Here is a 16,770-nt window from a genome sequence, read left to right as displayed (position 1 = left end):
CCTGGGGGCATCTCTGTTCCGGCGCGGGGGAAGCGGACACGCAGGCTCCCAGCGGACGCGCCTCCCTGCCCGGCTGCAGCTGGGGGCGTCCAGCGCCCGCCGGGCATCAGGGCCCCTCCCGGCTCTGTCCGCCCCCGGAACCGCGAGGGTCCCCCCAGAGATGAGGGCGGGGGTCGGCTTGGCCGCGGGGGGGCTGCCTGAGTGGCAGATAACAGCGAGGTCGTCCTGCGGAGGTCGTCCTGCGCCACCGCCACGGGGACGCTGGCAAGTCAGGTCCTCGCGGAGCTGCGGACAGCCGCGCGCTTATCCGGTATCCCCAGCTCAGGGTCAAGTCCCCAAGGAGGAGGGAGGAAGTTCAGCCCGTGTTAGCACCAGATAGACGGAGAGGTAATGGGCTGCCCGGGGCCAGGGCACAAAGAGACCCCAGCATTTATTGTGTTTTCTCCAGCCTTCCGGTGAGAGGCAGGGGTGCGGCGCAGGAGCGAGGGCAGGGAGGAAGCAAGGCTCCTGAAGCCCCAATCACCCAAGGGTAGGAGGGAGGTGGAGGGGAAGGGCCTGCGAGAAGGGGGAAAGCTGCACCGAGGCATGCGCCTGGGCACGAGGGAGGAGGAGCACCAATCTTGGGGGTTCCTGGGTTCAGGGAAGGAGAGGAAGGGGGCGGGCAGGCTACCCGGCTGGGCTGGGACCTCTGCTCACCCAGGTCTCTGGGTTCTCCCCACACCACCTGATCCGTGGGGCAGAGGGGAGCGGTGAGACACCCCAACCCCAGCATCCCAGACAAGGACAGGGAGGCCTGATGCGGGCTGCTCTGCTGGTTTCCAGTGTGCAGACGGCGCCACATGTCCACAGGAGACCCAAAGCTGAGGCTGGGGTTCTCTGGATGCCGCCTTCTGGGGGGGTGAGCCCCCCTCCCCCGTCTGAGTAGGGCCCCCTCTCTGAGGGCGGGGGCCTCTCCTCCACTCGGGCTGGGACCTTGCTCACTTTCTCGTGGAGAACTCAGACTCCCGAAGAAATCTTGGATGTCTCTGGACTCCTTAAGGGCGAGTCCGCTCTGAGCCCCCCACCCCATCTTTCCTCTCCCGCTCCCTGGTGCAGCCTGGGCACCCCCTGGCCTTTCTGAGCATGGGATGGGGTGTGAATGTCTGCACACTTCATGGCCACAAAGGTCAGGACCCTACCTCTCCGCCAGTCATCCGGGGAATACGGCGCCCCTCAGTGCCCCGGACCCCCATTTTGGGGGCGGCAGCCTGAGGAAGCCCCTTCTGGGGTGGGCAGAGAGTCAGGTTGGACATCCGGCAGCAGCGCCCCGCGGGCCGCCCGGCACTCTGGACTATAGTAGAAGGAAAAGAGACGGAAGGAGGGCCGCAGCTCGCTCCGGATGCTGTCCAGGATGCGGGTGAAGGCGGGTCGCAGGCGCGGGTTCTGCTGCCAACAGCGGCGCATCAGCTCCTGCCTGGGGGGCGGGGCAGCGTGAGGGGGGCGGGGCAGCGTGAGGGGGGCGGGGCAGCGTGAGGGGGCGGGGCAGCGTGAGGGGGGCGGGGCAGCGTGAGGGGGGCGGGGCAGCGTGAGGGGGGCGGGGCAGCGTGAGGGGGGCGGGGCAGCGTGAGGGGGGCGGGGCAGCGTGAGGGGGGCGGGGCAGCGTGAGGGGGGCTGCCGCAAGGAGGCCGTGGGAGGCGGCCTCTGGGAGGACTCCGGGAGAGTAAGCAGGGCTGTAGGGGGAAGACTCAGCTGGGGACCAGCGGACAAGAGCGCATCAGAGGAGGCGGGCCAGAGTCATGGGGGCAGGGTGGGTAGACAGAGCAGGGATGAGGAAGGGGCGGGGTGGCGGGTGACTTACAGCTGAAGGGGACAGCTCTCCAGCTCCTCCAGGACCCCACCATCCATGACAAACTTGAGCACCTGCTCGTTGGATAAGCCCTGGTAGGGCTGTTCGGCCAAGGTCACGATCTCCCAGAGCACCACACCGAAGGACCTGGAGGACACGCAGAAGGGCTTGAGCCCAGCACCTTGCACGCTGCTGAGCGCATCCGGGCCTCATCCCGGACCCCACCTCCACATCCCCCAAGCCCTCTGCTCCAGCCAGCCCCCACCAGACATCCGAGTGCGTGGTGAAGATTCCATCTTTGAGGGACTCGGGGGCCATCCAGCGCACAGGCAGCAGCCCCTTCCCGCCCTTGCGGTAATAGTCAGTTTCGTACACGTCTCGAGTCATCCCAAAGTCTGGAAAGTGAGGGTGGACAGGTATGGGGGCAGCAGAAGCACATGCCAGCTCCTGGCCCAGGGATACCTCTTCTGGCCTTCTCCCCCTCCATAGCTTCCAAGAATTCTGGAATGTGAGGGCTCAAAGAACCTCAGAGATCATCCCGCCCCAGGACCTGTGGCCTTGGACGGGCTGCTGTGAGGGACAGGGCTGTCGGGTGGGCCTGAGTCTCCCAGCCCAGTTTAGGGAGAGTCCCTCTATTCCTCAGGCTGCCTCATGCCCACGCGGCACCGTCTGTACCCCCGATCTTGACGGTGAAGTCCTGGGACACCATGCAGTTCCGGGCTGCCAGATCGCGGTGCACAAACTTGTTGGCAGCGAGGTAGGCCATGCCATCTGCAATCTCACCAGCCATCTGGATCATATCTCCCAGCGCTGGCCGTGGGAGCCCCGGGTTGTTCTAGGGCCAAGACAGGGGGCTGATGAAGAAGGAACCTAGAGGTTGGACTCCTGCCCAACCATCCCCCCACAACTGTGCCCAAGTCTTCTCTAACTCCCCAGCCCTGTGGCCCAGGGTCTTCCTGGTCTCCACCTCTGACTCGGGCCGCAGAGATCGAAGATGGCTCTTGAGGTCCCCCCGGGTCATTAACTCCATGATGACCAGAGTTGGCTGTCCCTGGGACACCACACCCAGGAGACGTACCTGGGATGGACAAAGAGCCTGGTTGCAGGTCCACCCACCACCCTGACCCTTTACCCACCTGGCCAAAATGTTGCCCTGCTGTGACCACCACCTGACCTTGACACCTTGACTCTAACCCAACCATGACCATAACCCTAATTCTAATCTACCATGACACTGACCCTAACCCATGACCTTGATCGTACCTGTCATTCCAATCTTCATGATTCACCCAATTCTGACCTTGATCCCAATCATGACCCTAATAATGATCTAGACGCTGAATACTGACCCCCATCGATGATGGATCACAGCCCTAGCCGAGATTCTGCCCTGGCCCCACCATGACATGGTTTGACTCTAACCCTAACCATGACTTTTACCTCAGTCCCAACCCTGACCTTGATGGTACCGTGACCTCATCCTTGACCCTATCCTTCTTATCATGTGACTTTCACTGTAATTATGGACCCTACCCTGGCAGTGTCCCTGATCCTTCCTTACCACATGGTGACACTTGAATGCCTTCATGACAGAGGCTTCCTTGAGGAACTCGATGCGTTCTCGTGGACTGGCCAGCTCATTGACGGTCTTCAGGGCCACGGGTGTGGACTCCTCTCCGGCCTCTAGCCCTTGTGCCAGCCCCTCGTATACCATCCCAAAGGAGCCCTGGCCCAGTTCCCGGATTATGGAGATCTGCTCCCGAGGCACCTCCCACTCATCAGGGACGTACACTGAGAGGAGGTGGGAGTCATGGGGCAGGAACACGGCCTCTGCCATGCCCCCACCCACCTCTCTTCTCTTCAGAAAGGCTTGGGTCCCAAGGCGGCCTTGTCTAAGAAAGTTTCCTGGAGCGTGCCTCTCCTCTCCTCCTGCCTCCCTTTCCCACACACTTGTCCCGCCACTCCCGGACCTACTATTAGAGGCGCTGAAGTACTCCGGATTCACAGAGGCATACAGGGTGCTGCTTCTGCAAGGGGAAGTTGGGGGGGGGGTGTCAGGCTGGAAGGGTCCTCAGGAAGGAAGGAGCAATGTCAGAGAACAAGAAGGAGGGATACTGCAAGGAGGAGCGAAGTCCCTTCCTCCCGTCCCTGGCCAGACTGTCCCTGGGGAGCCCTAGACACTTTACAAGAGGGTCTTTGTCCTAGGCCTGGGATCTGGGATCTGACAGACTGCGGACAGGGAGGACAGGAGGAGGGCGGCTCCTGCCTCCTCCGATAATCCTTAAAAGCCAGCTAATCAAAATTCTGCCTCCAGGGGCACCTGGGTGGCTCAGTGGGTTAAGCCGCTGCCTTCGGCTCAGGTCATGATCTCAGGGTCCTGGGATCGAGCCCTGCATCGGGCTCTCTGCTCAGCAGGGAGCCTGCTTCCTCCTCTCTCTCTGCCTGCCTCTCTGCCTGCTTGTGATCTCTCTCTGTCAAATAAATAAATAAAATCTTTAAAAAAAAAATTCTGCCTCCATTTCCCTCTTGTGTTCAGCCCCAGGGCATCTGGCACCAACCAACCAGGGCGCTTGGTGAGGTCTCCTGTCTCTTCCCCTGCTTTCTTGGCTGAGAACACAGTGACCAAACCAACACTCCCAGTGCGCCCAGACTGGGGAGTCCCCGGAGGGAAGACCTGCACTGGTAATTACATCAGGGAAAGTTGGTCCTTCAGACTGAAAGGTGGTTTCCTCCATGCTGCCCTCAGGGGATGAGTTACTGTTTCTAAGGAATGTTCTCTTCCTGTCTCATATACCACCCTTCAGGGACCGACCTTGCGATGAGGGCTGGCGGTGGTGGGGGGGTGGAGGGTTGGGAGAGGGGGTGGGAACCGGTAGGACTGGGCATCGTCACCTCTTCCTGCTGTAGAAGAAACCAAGGGCAGCAAGAATGATGAGCAGCATGAGCCCCACGGGGGTGACCGTGAGAAGGACGTGCAGCCCCCCGGAGTCTTCCTCCTCTGGTGGTCAGAGGGCAGCAGATGGTAGGGTCAAAACAAAGATGGAGAAGTCAGAGGGTAGAGGACACTTCTCTTTTCACCATGGGAAGTGAGAACAGGGGAAGGAACCCGGTGGAGTGGCCACCATGTTCCTGTGGTTTCTACCACAGGAGACGTGGCTGGGGACCCAGCTGGGGCTGTGGGGGTGCACGTATGGGACCGAGGCCACCTGTACCTGGGCCGGGGACATAGAAAGAGATGCTTTCTGTCCAGGAGCCATTGCCTGCCAGCGAGGTTGCCCGAACTCTGGCGGAGTAGTTTCCAGGAGGCAGCAGGGCCAGTCGGGCACCCCCGAACTTGGCGAACCGCAGGCGGGACACACACAGCACGGTGGCCTCCTGAGGGCAGGGCAGAGCGGCTGGCTGGGAAGAGGGCGGACATGCCGTCTGGGTCCGGGTTTGGGGGTTCCCGCGGGTACCTACCTCTCCCAATCGGCGGTACTTGATTTCGTATTTGAGGATGAGTCCGTTGGGGTCCGGTGGCTCCAGCCAGCGCAGGAGGACACTGCTTTTGCTGGCCGCCTCCCAGGCCACCTTCCCTGGGATGCCGTCGGCTTCTCCTGCGGGAGAGGGCAGCAGGCAGCCCCGCCCCTCAGCTTCACGTCCAAGTGCCTGGGGGCTAATCTCGAGGGTCCAGGAAGCTCAGGGCTTATGGGGACTGGAGTCGTGGGGAGGTCGAACGTTGGAGCACTACCTGGGTAGAGTCCTGCGGGGCGGGGGCGGGGCGGGGGGAGAACCTACTGTGGGGCATGGTGCGCGCGAAGACGAAGGTGGCGGCACTGCAGCCCACGGTGTGCGCCGCGTGGTTGCAGGCGTGGATGTCGATGCGATATTCCGTGAAGTGGCGCAGGCCACTCAACACTGCGCGCTCCCGGGGCACTTTGTCCTCCTGGATCTCGAAATCCGAGGTGTTTCCCCCAAGCCGGAGGGCCCCGGCGGCCCGGCGCTGCCTCCCCGAGTCCCTGGGTGGGGGCGCGAGTCAGAGCCGCGGCCGCGCCCCGGGACCGCCACCCTTCAGCCCCGCCCGGCTCACCTGTGAGGGCTCTTATGGATGGACGTCACCTTCCACGGGGATCTGGGGAGACCCGGGAGGGCCGCGTTAGGCCCCGCCCCCGCCCCGCCCCATCCCGGCCCCGCCCTCCAGGCCCGCCCCGCCCCCGCCCCCGGCACGGCAAGCACTTGGGGATGGTGATGGCGTTGTGCAGAAAGTTTTCGAACTTCTTCTGGAAGGAGGCCTCCTGCGCCTCCAGCGGCGGCAGGACCTGCCCGGGAGCGGGGTGCTGGCAGGGGCAGCAGCCGGGCTCCGTCTCGGCTCCCGGCTCCTCGTCTTCGCGGTCGAAGCGGGGGTCGTTGTGGCTGGTGGGCAGCCGCAAGCCTGGCGCGGCGCGGGGAAGAGGCGCGGTCAGACGGACAGCACCCCGGCGCCGCCGCCCCGACCCTCCGGCCTGCGCTGCCCTGCGCACCGCGGTGGCAGTAGTCGTTGAGGTAGAGGTCGCCGTCCTCCGCCAGACGCTGCCACAGCACCAGGTAGTAGGTGATGTTCCCGTTGCGCTTAGTCGGTGGCTTCCAGCGCACCAGCAGGTGGGACGAGGAGTTGGACGTGGAGATGACGTCCTGGGGCACCGTGGGCGCTGGGGACGCAGGTAGGGTGCGACTGAGGCGCTGCGGATCCCCCTTTCTGGTACTGTCTGGTAATGGTCCCTCTCTGGGGTCCAAGCCCTTAGCATTCTCCCAAGGAACCTCCCCTTCCTGGAACGCAGAATCCTGGCCTTCCCACGGCCCTCGAAGGCCCTTGAATTGGCTCAAGTATTCCCCCTGCCCTCTCCCACCTACAGTGTCCCTAGGACCTTAGGCCGATGCCCTCCATTCTCTCCAGGACTCAAACATCTGGCTTCCAGGTCTCTAGGGGCCTGGTGTTGAAAGACCCAGCTTCCCTATTTCTAGTGCCTGGGTTCCCGCGTTCCCAACAGGGCTCAGGTATCCAGCTCCCACCCCCTTCAAAGTCTTCCGCATACCTGCCGGCAGGGTTCGGAGGTAGACAATGGGGCTCTGGGCTCCTTGGTGGGGGCTGTCCTCAGCGGTGGTCAGTGTGATGGCCCGTACAAACACTGCATACTGTGTCCAAGGCTTGAGGGGTGCGAGAGTCACCCCGGGTTCCTGGGTGCGGCTTAAGGGCAGCTCCACATCCAGCAGGTTCCAGCTCTGGGTCCCGCAGGCGTCTGGACCTATGTGCTCTGTGGCGTTCTGGAATGGGCTGAACACCGCATCCCTAGCACTGAGGGGCGGCTCAGCCCCAGCCCAGTTTCTAGCTCTCCTGTCCTCTCTGAACCACCATAAGAAGGTCACTGTCATTCTTCCAGTGTGCGTGAAGGCATCCCGCTCCTTGGGAGCACCCAGTGGGTGGGTCTGCTGAGAGCTGGGACTGGGCCAGGACCCACAGCAAGTCTGAGCCAGCAAAGCCACAGCCAGGCTGTGAGGCCATGATGCTAGGGGAGCTTCCTGAAGGACACTTAGGGTTCTCTACCTTCTGAGCCCAGAGGCGGCTGGGTACAGCTGTGTGGACTGTGAGCCACACGAGCCAGGCAGGGGGTGCCGTGCACACGGCCAGCCCACTTTAGTATTCCTCGAAGTGTGGTCCTGGACCAGGATTACCTGGGAGCTTGTTAGAAATGCGGATTCTCGGGCTCTCCCCACGACTAACTGACTTGGAATCTGTGGGGATGGGGCCCAGGAGTCTGTATTTAGCAAACCCTCCAGCTCCTCATGCTGGAGACCTTCACCTCCCAATGAGGCCCAGGAGAGCCTTGGCCATCTGAGCCGGCCTGGCGCCACTGACACGTCCTCCTTCCTCCCACACCAGGCCATGTGCTAGTGGGAAACTAAGACCTCCCCATCTGAATCCACAGGAAGGCTTCCAAGCCAGGTGGCTCCCATCTTCTGTTGACTGTAGACGTGGAAACACTCCCCACGCTGCCCTCCCGGCCTGCCATCCCGAACCCACTTCTCTCCTCTAAGAATTCTCGTTTTGATTCCTAGCCATGCTTTTGGAGAGATCCTTCCTGTGGTCTAACCACTGTCCCTCCTACTATGGTCAGTATGCTCTCTCCAAAGCCAAACCAGCCTGTCCTTGGCTGTCCCGCCTCCCTTCCTTCCTTAGGTTTTAATGAAATGCTGGCAGAGCTCCACATAAAACCGGCCAAATTAGTGGGTGCTCCCCAAACCGCTGCTGGGGCAGGAGCCTGTGGTCAGCACAGAACATTAACATAGTGAATTGAAGTTTAATTATCCGAGCCTTCCCAGCGGGGCGCCTCTCCTGGTCTCTCAGAAGTCCTGACTGTCCTCTCCATTTCACTGCTGAGGTGAAACTGAGGCACGGAGGGGTGAATAAGGTGAAGGGAGAGCCAGGCGTGGGCCCTACAAGGGAGTGAGTCTTAGGGGTTCTGGCTCCTTGCCTCTCTGCACCCCGGCGCTCTGTCCTCACCCCTCACCCGGCTGCGTTTGGGAACAGATGGGCGGGACCGGGTCTGACCCTGCCCACGGTGGGGGGGACTCTGGCCCCGCCCCTCTAGCCCCACCCCCGGCACTCACGACTCCTTGTAGTACACGATGAAGCTGAGCAGGTCCCGAGCCTCCAGCGGCTCGTAGCGCTCCCAGCGCAGCAAGATGCTGTCGGCCTGCGTCACGTTGGACACGAAGCGCAGGGTGCGAGTCTGGCCTGGGGGGGCGAGGGGCCAACACCTGCGGTCAGCCGCGTCTGTCTCCACCCGAGCTCCCACCCCGACCAGGCGGAGGCCACCAGCAGCGCGGCCCCGGAAGAGAACCCGTCGCCTCGTCCGGGGCAAACGCCCCCTCCCCCCGGGGCCATGTCCCCCCGGGGCCCCGGGTGTGTTTCAGTGCGCGTGCGCGCGTCGGGGGTTTCTGGGGGTCCTTCGCTCTGGGGTTGCGGTGTCGGGCCTCACAGGCGGCGCGGTCTCCGTTGGTGCGGGGGTTGATCTCGGCCTTGTTTTGCCGTCCCCGAGTGCCGGTCACCTCCTCCAGGCGGTAAATGTGCTCCAAGCAGAGGCGAGGGTTGAAGGCGAAGTAGATCTTGCCCACGGGAATGGTGAGCCCCGCAGCCACCCAGGACCCCAGCTGTTGTAGGTTCTGGTTGTCCAGCACATACAGAGTGTAGTTCCTGGGCGGGGGTGGGGGTTGGGGAGAGACCTTGCGCTGCAGGGGAAGTGGAGGCAAGGGGTGGGGAACCCGAGCGCCTTATGGGCCCCTCCTGGAGGGGCTGAGCTGGGGGCACAGGGGAGGAGGGGCCCTCAGCCTGGGGCTATGCCTCTCCAGCTGGAGTGTGGGTACCCCTGGGGGTCCACGGCAGTTTAGGAGAGACATGAGAAACCACTCAGCTGGATGATAATTTAGAAATTCTCTGGGGGCGCCTGGGGGGCTCAGGGGGTTGAGCGCCCTCTTGATTTTGGCTCCAGGTGGTGATCTCAAGGTCATATCTCAGGCTGGTGATTTCAGAACCGCTCTAGAGCTCTACTCTGAGTGTGAAGCCTCTCCTTCCTCTGCTGGCCCCCCACTCCCGGCCCGCGAACATTCTCTCTCTCTCTGTCTCTCTTGTAAATAAATAAAACAAAACAAAACAAAATAAAATAAAACAGGGATGCCTGGGTGACTCAGTTGGGTAAGCATCTGCCTCTGGCTCAGGTCGTCATCCCAGGCAGGAAGCCTGCTTCTCCCTCTGCTTCTCTCTCTGTCTCTCGTGAATAAACAAACAAACAAATAAATAAATAAAAATAAAACAAAACATTCTCTGTGTTTTGAAAAATCCTAGCTATGTTATAGGTAGGTCTTGACTGGTAGGTGGCGGGGATGGGTTTCAAACACAGGTGGTCTTGCTCTGCTGTTGAGAGCGTCAGAAAGCAGTGGTGACCTATGTGGAGTCTGATGTCACCATAAACGATATAGAATATATGTGTTCCCTGCACTGTTTTAAGTGCTTTGCACACAACAACGTAAGTAATATTCACAACAACCCGAAGAAAGAAGTAGTGTCAGGGGCGCCTGCGTGGCTCAGTGGGTTAAGCCTCTGCCTTCGGCTCAGGTCATGATCTCAGGGTCCTGGAATCGAGCCCCATATCAGGCTCTCTGCTCAGTGGGGAGCCTGCCTCCTCCTCTCTCTCTCCCTGCCTCTCTGCCTACTTGTGATCTCTGTCTGTCAAATAAATAAATAAATAATCTTAAAAAAAAAAAAGAAAGAATAAGCAGTGTTATATTAAACCCATTTTACAGATGAGAAAATTGAGGACCACAGAAGTTAAGTGACCTACCCAGTGTCACACATACGCCACAGAGCTGACTCCAGAGCCCATGCTCTCTCCCCCCATTTGGAGAGTGTTAGGGAGGACATGTGATAGAGGGAGCTGGTCAGAGGCTGTTTCTGACCCCTTACCCGTCCACCATGGCGTCCCCCCGGATTAGTTTGAGGTTCCTGAAAAAGCCCAGGGACACGAGGGCAAAGGAGTGCTTGATTTTGAGGAAGCCAGTGATGGTCTCGATGAGCCCCAGGCTTTGCTGTAGCTCCGGCTCTAAGTTATCTGGAACCGGGGAAGACAGGGCTGGAGCCGGGTGGGGGAGGTGTATGGCTGGCAGGGGTGTGGCGGGGGAAGGTGTGATGGCAGGGGTAGCAAGGCGGGGGCCCTGAGGACTGGGACCCAGGATGATAGAAAGCAGGGCTTTAGCTGGGTCACTGTCAGGGGCATGGCCAGGAGCAGAGGTGCGCCCCCAAGAAGGTACTGACAGCCTTGGCGAAGGTTGACGATGAGGCTCCCTTCCACGTGGGTGCAGCCCGCCAGGTCCTGTGACGCCTGGATGGAGTCGATGGTCTTGGTGCCCACCTTGCACTCTTTGGGGCACAGCCCCTCACACTTGTGGCAGAGTATGCTAGCAGGGGCAAGCAGAGGTGTGGAGTGAGCCCCGGACCAGTGGGGACCCCCTTACTGACCCAAGAGTGCCCCCATCCCCTACACTCACCTGCTGCTGTTGCGGGTGAAGCCCGGGGGGCACTGGGCCAGGCAGCTGCCCTCGTGGATGCCGAAGGTGGAGGCACGGCCGGGCACAGAGCGCAGGCTGGCACAGCGCTCTGCCGTGACACAGCGCCAGGACTCATGCTGGTAGGTGCCTGGAGGGCAGGCCCGGTGACAGGCACCCTGGAAGTAGAGGTGACGACAGGCCAGGCAGGCCCGGGGGTCCTCTGGCTGGCTGCAGCCCCCCAGGCATTCGGAGTGGCAGCACTCCCCGCCAGCTGTGCAGGCCAGCCCATGGGGACAGGGACACACTGTGGACAGAGTGCTGAGTTAGGCCTCCCCCCGACACCCCTGTTCCGGTGCCACCCCCTCCCCTGGGGTAACACTCTTAGGCAGCATCCAAATTCCTCCAGTGCAGATGACAGTGGTTGCTGGCTTGCTTTTCCCCAGATGGGGCTCTTGGGGACCAGGACCATGGCCCTTCTCTGTGGCTTCCCATCTCCCACAGCACCTGGTGGGGGTTCAGAGCTCAGGACAGAGCAATGACCTCGTCTACCTAAACTGCTTCTCCCCAGCCTGCTGTCCTGTCTGGGCCTGGTGCTCAGATTGTCACTGGGCATGGTGCCAGGGGGAACCTGCCCCCTCTCCTGGGCAGTGAGGCCTGGGGCTGGTGGGCCTGCGAGTGTGTGCAAGGAGGGGGCACCCCTCATCATCTCACCTGTCCATACCTCCACCCTCCCTGGCTCTGTGCCCTAGGTGGGGGCGGCCCAAAGTGGCCGCCGTTGGGTGTTGGGGCTGGGAGCCCAAGGTATGCAAAGTCTGCGGGTGGCAGCCTGCTGTCTGGGAGCGGGTGTGTGATGGGGACAGCGAAGGCGTGTTGATACTGTACATGAGAGAGGACAAGCAGCCACGGTGTTTACAGCCAACACAGGAGCATGGGGACGTGGGGCCCAGCGGACACAGAAGGGATCTGGTTACACTTCTGCTGTGACGCTGAGGCTTTGGGTGAGGGTTGGGGATGCCAGGTCTTGTCCTAGCCTCTGGAAGCTTTTCCTTTTCTCCCCTGTAACTTCTTCTTCCTCCTCCCATCACCCCTCCTTGTATCACTTCCCCCCCTTTGCTCTGTTTCCTTCCTTCTGTTTTCTCTCCAGGCCCCTTACTTGCTAAGGAAGACCCCACTGTTCTGTCCTTCCTCAGTGAGCTCCTCCTTTCCCTGCCTACCCAGCTCCCCTCCCCCCAAATACTGCCAGCCTGCCCTGGATCACCTGTGCTAGGACCACTTTTATCAGGAACCTAGAACCCCCACCAGGGCCCAGGCACTGGTCTAATGCTGAGAGAATGGCTCATGGCCCCTGACGACTCCGCGCTTACCTTACAGATGAAGGGACAGGCTCAGACATGCCCCCTGAGCGAAGCCAGTAGGTTGCACAGCTGAGATCGGACGGAGCCCAGGCCGTCTGGCCTTGTACTTAGCCGCTGCCCCATGTGGCTTCCCTCCCCCATGCCCACCTCCCACCTGTCCTGTCCCCTCTCCCTGACTCCTGGCTGCTGTCCTGCACGGTCCCTTGACAGTCTCCTGCCAACTCAGTTATTGAATTGTTCTGACCCGTCCTGTGGCCGCCCAGCACCTGCCCCCCCCCCCCTGCCCTCCCTGTGCGCCCACCCCCGCTGGTGTTCTGGGCTGGGGCCCACCTCTCTGGCAGTGGCTGGAGGTCCAGCACCTGTAGTCGGTGTGCCCACCGAAGGCGGTCCGGGCGCAGGGCTGGCCGGTGGCGCCCAGCACGCCGGGGCACACGTCCGCACACTCCTCACGCGGCTTGTTGTCCACAATGTGGTTGGCTCCAGGTGAGGGCTGCAGCAGGCCCCAGTCGATGGTGGAGAGGTGGCAGAGCTCCTGGTTCTTCTCCACCCGCACGGCCCCGCGCAGCACGGCCCCCAGCGCCGGCAGCCCCACGTCCCGCAGGTGTGGCATCTCGTAGATGACCAGTGCGTAGCCCAGGAAGAGGCGGGCGCCGCGCACCACCGCCAGGTTGGGGAAGAGGTCCCGCAGGCTCTCCAGGCCGTAGACACGGAAGAGGAGCAGGTAGTCCGTGACCTGAGTGAGGCGCGGGAAGCTGAGGCCGCGGAAGTCCTCGCCGGTGGCCGTGAACATGAGCAGGATCTGCAGGTGGCCCTCCACCACGCTGCAGTTCTCCAGCCGGCGCAGCTCGGCCACCTCCGAGCGGATGTCCAAGCTGGGACACACTGTGGGCACAGGCGGCAGCGGCTGTCAGTGCAGCTCGGACCCGGCACCCCATCCTGCCTGGGGAAGCTTTGGGGAGGGGTGCCTCTCCGGGAGCAGGACATCGCCCGGGAGCAGGGCTCTGCTGTGGCCGCCTCCCTGGCTCCCGAGGCTCCTGGCAGCTTGAAGGGCCCACGGCCGCCCGGGTGCCCTTCTGGTCTGTTCTGCCCTGGAGAGTCAAAGGGTCTTCTCAAAAACGGTTGGCTCCGGGGCGCCTGGGTGGCTCAGTCATTAGGAGTCTGCCTTGGGCTCAGGTCATAATCCCAGGGTCTTGGGATTGAGTCCCATATCAGGCTCCCTGCTCTGCGGGAACCCTGCTTCTCCTCCCACTCCCCCTGCTTGTGTTTCCCCTCTCGCTGTGTCTCTCTGTCAAATAAATAAATAAAATCTTAAAAAAAAAAAAAGTTGGCTCCCATTCCTCCACCTCTTTCAAGTTCAAGTCTTTACCCCAGCTGGCAAGGCCTCTGCGGCCTCTCTGACCCCATCAGCCACACTGACATTTTCACTGTTCCTCAAACAGGTCAGCCAAGCTTCTGCCCTGAGGCCTTTGCACCTTCTGTTCCCCCTGACTAGAACACTGTTCCCTCTAGATGGTCCCTCACCTCCTTCAAGTCTCTGCTCAAATGTCCCCTCCTCAATGAGGCCGTCTCTGACCCTCCTTTTAAATACCCCCCCTCCGCTTCCTACTTTATTTTTCTCCTTAAATCTTTACACTGGCTAATATACAATTTCCTTATTTTGTTTATGGTAAGCTCCAGAAGGGCAGGGATCTTGGAATGATTCATTGCTGTCTCCATGGTGCCTGGTATAGTGCCTGGCACGAAACCGGCGCTCAATGTCTGACCAACGAGCAAATTCCAAGGCTGAGACCAGAGCCTCATACATCCCCTTCACACCCTGGCCTGAGGGATCTCCATGTCTGGTTCCTGCATTGCTTTACGCTGGAAAGGACGTTCCAACTCTCCATCGCCGGGAGTTCAAACTTAAAATCCCTCAGGCTGACATGGCGGGGCATTGACACACACGGGCCCACACGAATTACGCCAGCCTGGGCGGGGTTCCTTGGCCTGGCCACACACTCAGAGCTCGTCCCACGAACCACAGGTCCAGCCCGCCTCCCCCGATCCTGGCCTGAGTCAATCACTTCCCTCCAAGGCTGGGCAGCACTGGCCCTGGCACCCACAGGTGCCATCCATGTTTCTGTCACTCTCTAGGGAGGGGATCTCCCGAGGGTAGGGCGCTGCTGGTCAGCACCGTGTCCCTCCACGGCGCTCAGTTCAGGGCTGGAGACGCCCGGGACCATAGTTTGAATCCATGCACATTTGGTTCCTAAGTCCACTCCTCTCCTGGGGACGGGGGTGTGTCCGCCTTCTTCTGACCCAGGCCCACTTGCCTCTCTCTCCCCGAGGCACCAAGGACCAGTCCCCGGAGCGGGCGGGCTGGGTACCTGGGCCCAAAGTGTGCTCTCACTTGGCTCCTTCCGCAGCAGGAGATGCAAGTCTGAATTCTTGATCTGCTCGGCCTTTATCTACTCAAGCCTGCTTGCCGGCTAGCCTCCGCTCCTCGCTCCCTCGCTCCCTGCCTGGCTCGGGCACTCTGCCACAGACCACCCCCACCCCCCATTCCCCCACCCCTGCCCAGCCCCTGCTGAGGAGGCGGCCCCCTGGGGCTTATATCACACCTTCTCCCTGTCATCCTTAAGGGTCCCCGCACTTGGCTCTGCCCAGTCACTGTGTGTGTGTCTGAGCACACACAGGTACACAGGGGCGCGTGCACATGCCCCCCCCCCCCGAAAGACAGAATGAGAAAACACTTCTAGCCCTCCAGGCAAAGGCCAATCAGGGCCTACAAGGCACCCACATGCCACTTTCCCTCATGCCCCTGCCTCTCTAGGGCTCCCCTGATGGGAGTCATTTGGAAAAACAAATCCTCGACCTTCACAGATTAACCCCTGCCTGCCTCTGCTCAGGACATGGCCCTGTGCGGAGCTGCACTGGGAATAGGACATCTGGGTCCCCTGTGACCAAACAACTGAACGCCACCCTCCGGGCCCCCTCCCAGAGACGTGCTCCCCGCCTGACAACCGTGCTCCTGGCTGGCATCCGTGGCAACCTGTCCTGGTGCAGAGTGGAGGAGGGGAGGGGAAAAGGCTCTCTCTTCCTTGCCTGCAAGGCCTTCCCAACTAGCACTGTTCAGGGGACCCCTGACCCCAACCCATTTGCAGCTTTCCTGTCTCTGACCTGCTCCTGGAAGCCCTTGGTCTGAGGGCGTCACGGGACCTGCCAGGTGGGCACACAGAGCTGGACCCCTGAACCGTCTCAGTCTGGAAGGGGATGGTGGGGTTGGGGAAGGCCGCGCTCTTAATCCTTCCCCTTTGGAATCTTGCCAGTTCAGCTTCTGTTCCCCCCCGCTGCCCCCACCAGGCTCCCGGCACCCCCAAGTGGGCCTCCTGGTCTATATCATTTTCCCCTCCCAAACTCTGCACATGGGAAGCCTCTGACCAGAAGGGCTAGTGAAAGGCACCCTCCATCCCAGTGTGGGGGCCCTGAGTGTGGGGGCCATGGGACCAGGCCCTGGGCACTAGCCAGCTTTCCCTCCCAGTCCTCTGAGCCTCAGTTCCCTGTCTGCACAATGGGTTCAGTTAGTTCATGGTGCCCGGTTCTGAGCTACCCATCCCATCCCGGTGCCTGTCGAGTTCAGTGGCCTTGGAAATGAGCCCTAAGACCCTCCCCCCATCATGTCATTCTCATTCAGGTTTACTGGGATCAGGGTTTCATAAGTGGGAATGGAGGGCATCTCTTCATCTCTTCAAGGTCCTTCTCACATCCCAGGGAACTGAGAGGAAATGCTTATGGGGGAGAGTTAACTGCCCTTGCTGGTGGGAAGTCCTTCTGAGAGCTAACCACAGTCTTCATGTTGCAGGAGGTAAACACCTGTGTTCCGGCTGGACACTCAGTTGTCTGGCCTCCGGGCTTGCCGGGGGTGTGGGAGGGGTGGAGATGGGGGTCCAGGAGACAGTGTTGGGCGACTCACCCTCTAGTGTGTCCAGGCCAGATCCCAAGGAGAGGAGGATCAGGAGCAGGTGTGCTACCCACGGGCCCAGCCTGGGTACTGCCATTGTCCCAGCCCTGCCTCGTGCCCAGTCCCGGCTTCTGCAGATGGCTCTGGGGAGAAAAAGGGTCTGGCAGGCCCTAAGGGACACAGAGAGGTAGGCTTCAAGGGGGGAGGGAAGGGTAGGGACCCACCGAGGGGGAATCCCACGCAGAGATAGCAGGAGACGGAATGAGAGCCACGGAGACACAAAGACAGCCACAGCCAGCCACTGACAGCAGCCTGTGGCCCAGCCACAGACAGAGACTCAGTCTGAACCAAGAGACGGAGAGATGAGGACCGAGACGCAGACCGCAACAGAGCAGATGCTGAGAGCCCTCCAGAGGAAGAAGGGCTCGCAGGGTGCGAGCAAACGGCAGCCCCGGAGGCCTGCCAACCCGGAGCAAGAGTCGAACCGAAACCTGGGGAGCTCGCCCCGGAGAGCGGCGCGGACCCGCCCGGGAGAGCGGCCCGGATCTTCGCGGCCGCGGGGCACCCGGGCGGCAGGAGCGGCAGGTGGCCGC

The 16,770-nt window shown here is 61.4% G+C and overlaps 1 protein-coding gene across 3 annotated transcripts; it reads right to left on the bottom strand.

The window, feature by feature from the left end:
• Positions 1-338: 338 nt before the first annotated feature.
• Positions 339-16,743, bottom strand: INSRR (insulin receptor related receptor). 3 transcript variants are annotated; one of them, XM_047704410.1, is made up of 23 exons: positions 16,663-16,743; positions 16,190-16,347; positions 12,568-13,119; positions 10,883-11,186; positions 10,650-10,792; positions 10,302-10,446; positions 8,821-9,035; positions 8,450-8,576; positions 6,877-7,115; positions 6,325-6,492; positions 6,041-6,236; positions 5,895-5,936; positions 5,603-5,823; positions 5,285-5,421; positions 5,038-5,200; positions 4,718-4,823; positions 3,800-3,852; positions 3,387-3,616; positions 2,793-2,903; positions 2,501-2,660; positions 2,091-2,220; positions 1,838-1,972; positions 339-1,453 (listed from the first exon to the last, which is right to left on the bottom strand). In XM_047704410.1, the coding sequence occupies exons 2-23, from the start codon at positions 16,272-16,274 to the stop codon at positions 1,213-1,215; spliced, it is 3,903 nt and encodes a 1,300-aa protein (XP_047560366.1). In that variant the 5' UTR covers positions 16,275-16,347; positions 16,663-16,743; the 3' UTR covers positions 339-1,212. The 3 variants fall into 3 exon arrangements, with proteins under 3 accessions (XP_047560366.1, XP_047560365.1, XP_047560367.1); XM_047704411.1 differs by having other exon boundaries at positions 1,364-1,449; XM_047704409.1 differs by having other exon boundaries at positions 339-1,449; positions 1,838-2,220.
• Positions 16,744-16,770: the final 27 nt, after the last annotated feature.

Source organism: Lutra lutra, chromosome 15 (genome assembly GCF_902655055.1).
Source record: "Lutra lutra chromosome 15, mLutLut1.2, whole genome shotgun sequence".
Classification (NCBI taxonomy): Eukaryota; Metazoa; Chordata; class Mammalia; order Carnivora; family Mustelidae; genus Lutra; species Lutra lutra.
The sequence above is the reverse complement of the archived record's forward strand: the minus strand, read 5'-3'. Positions and strand labels throughout refer to the sequence as shown.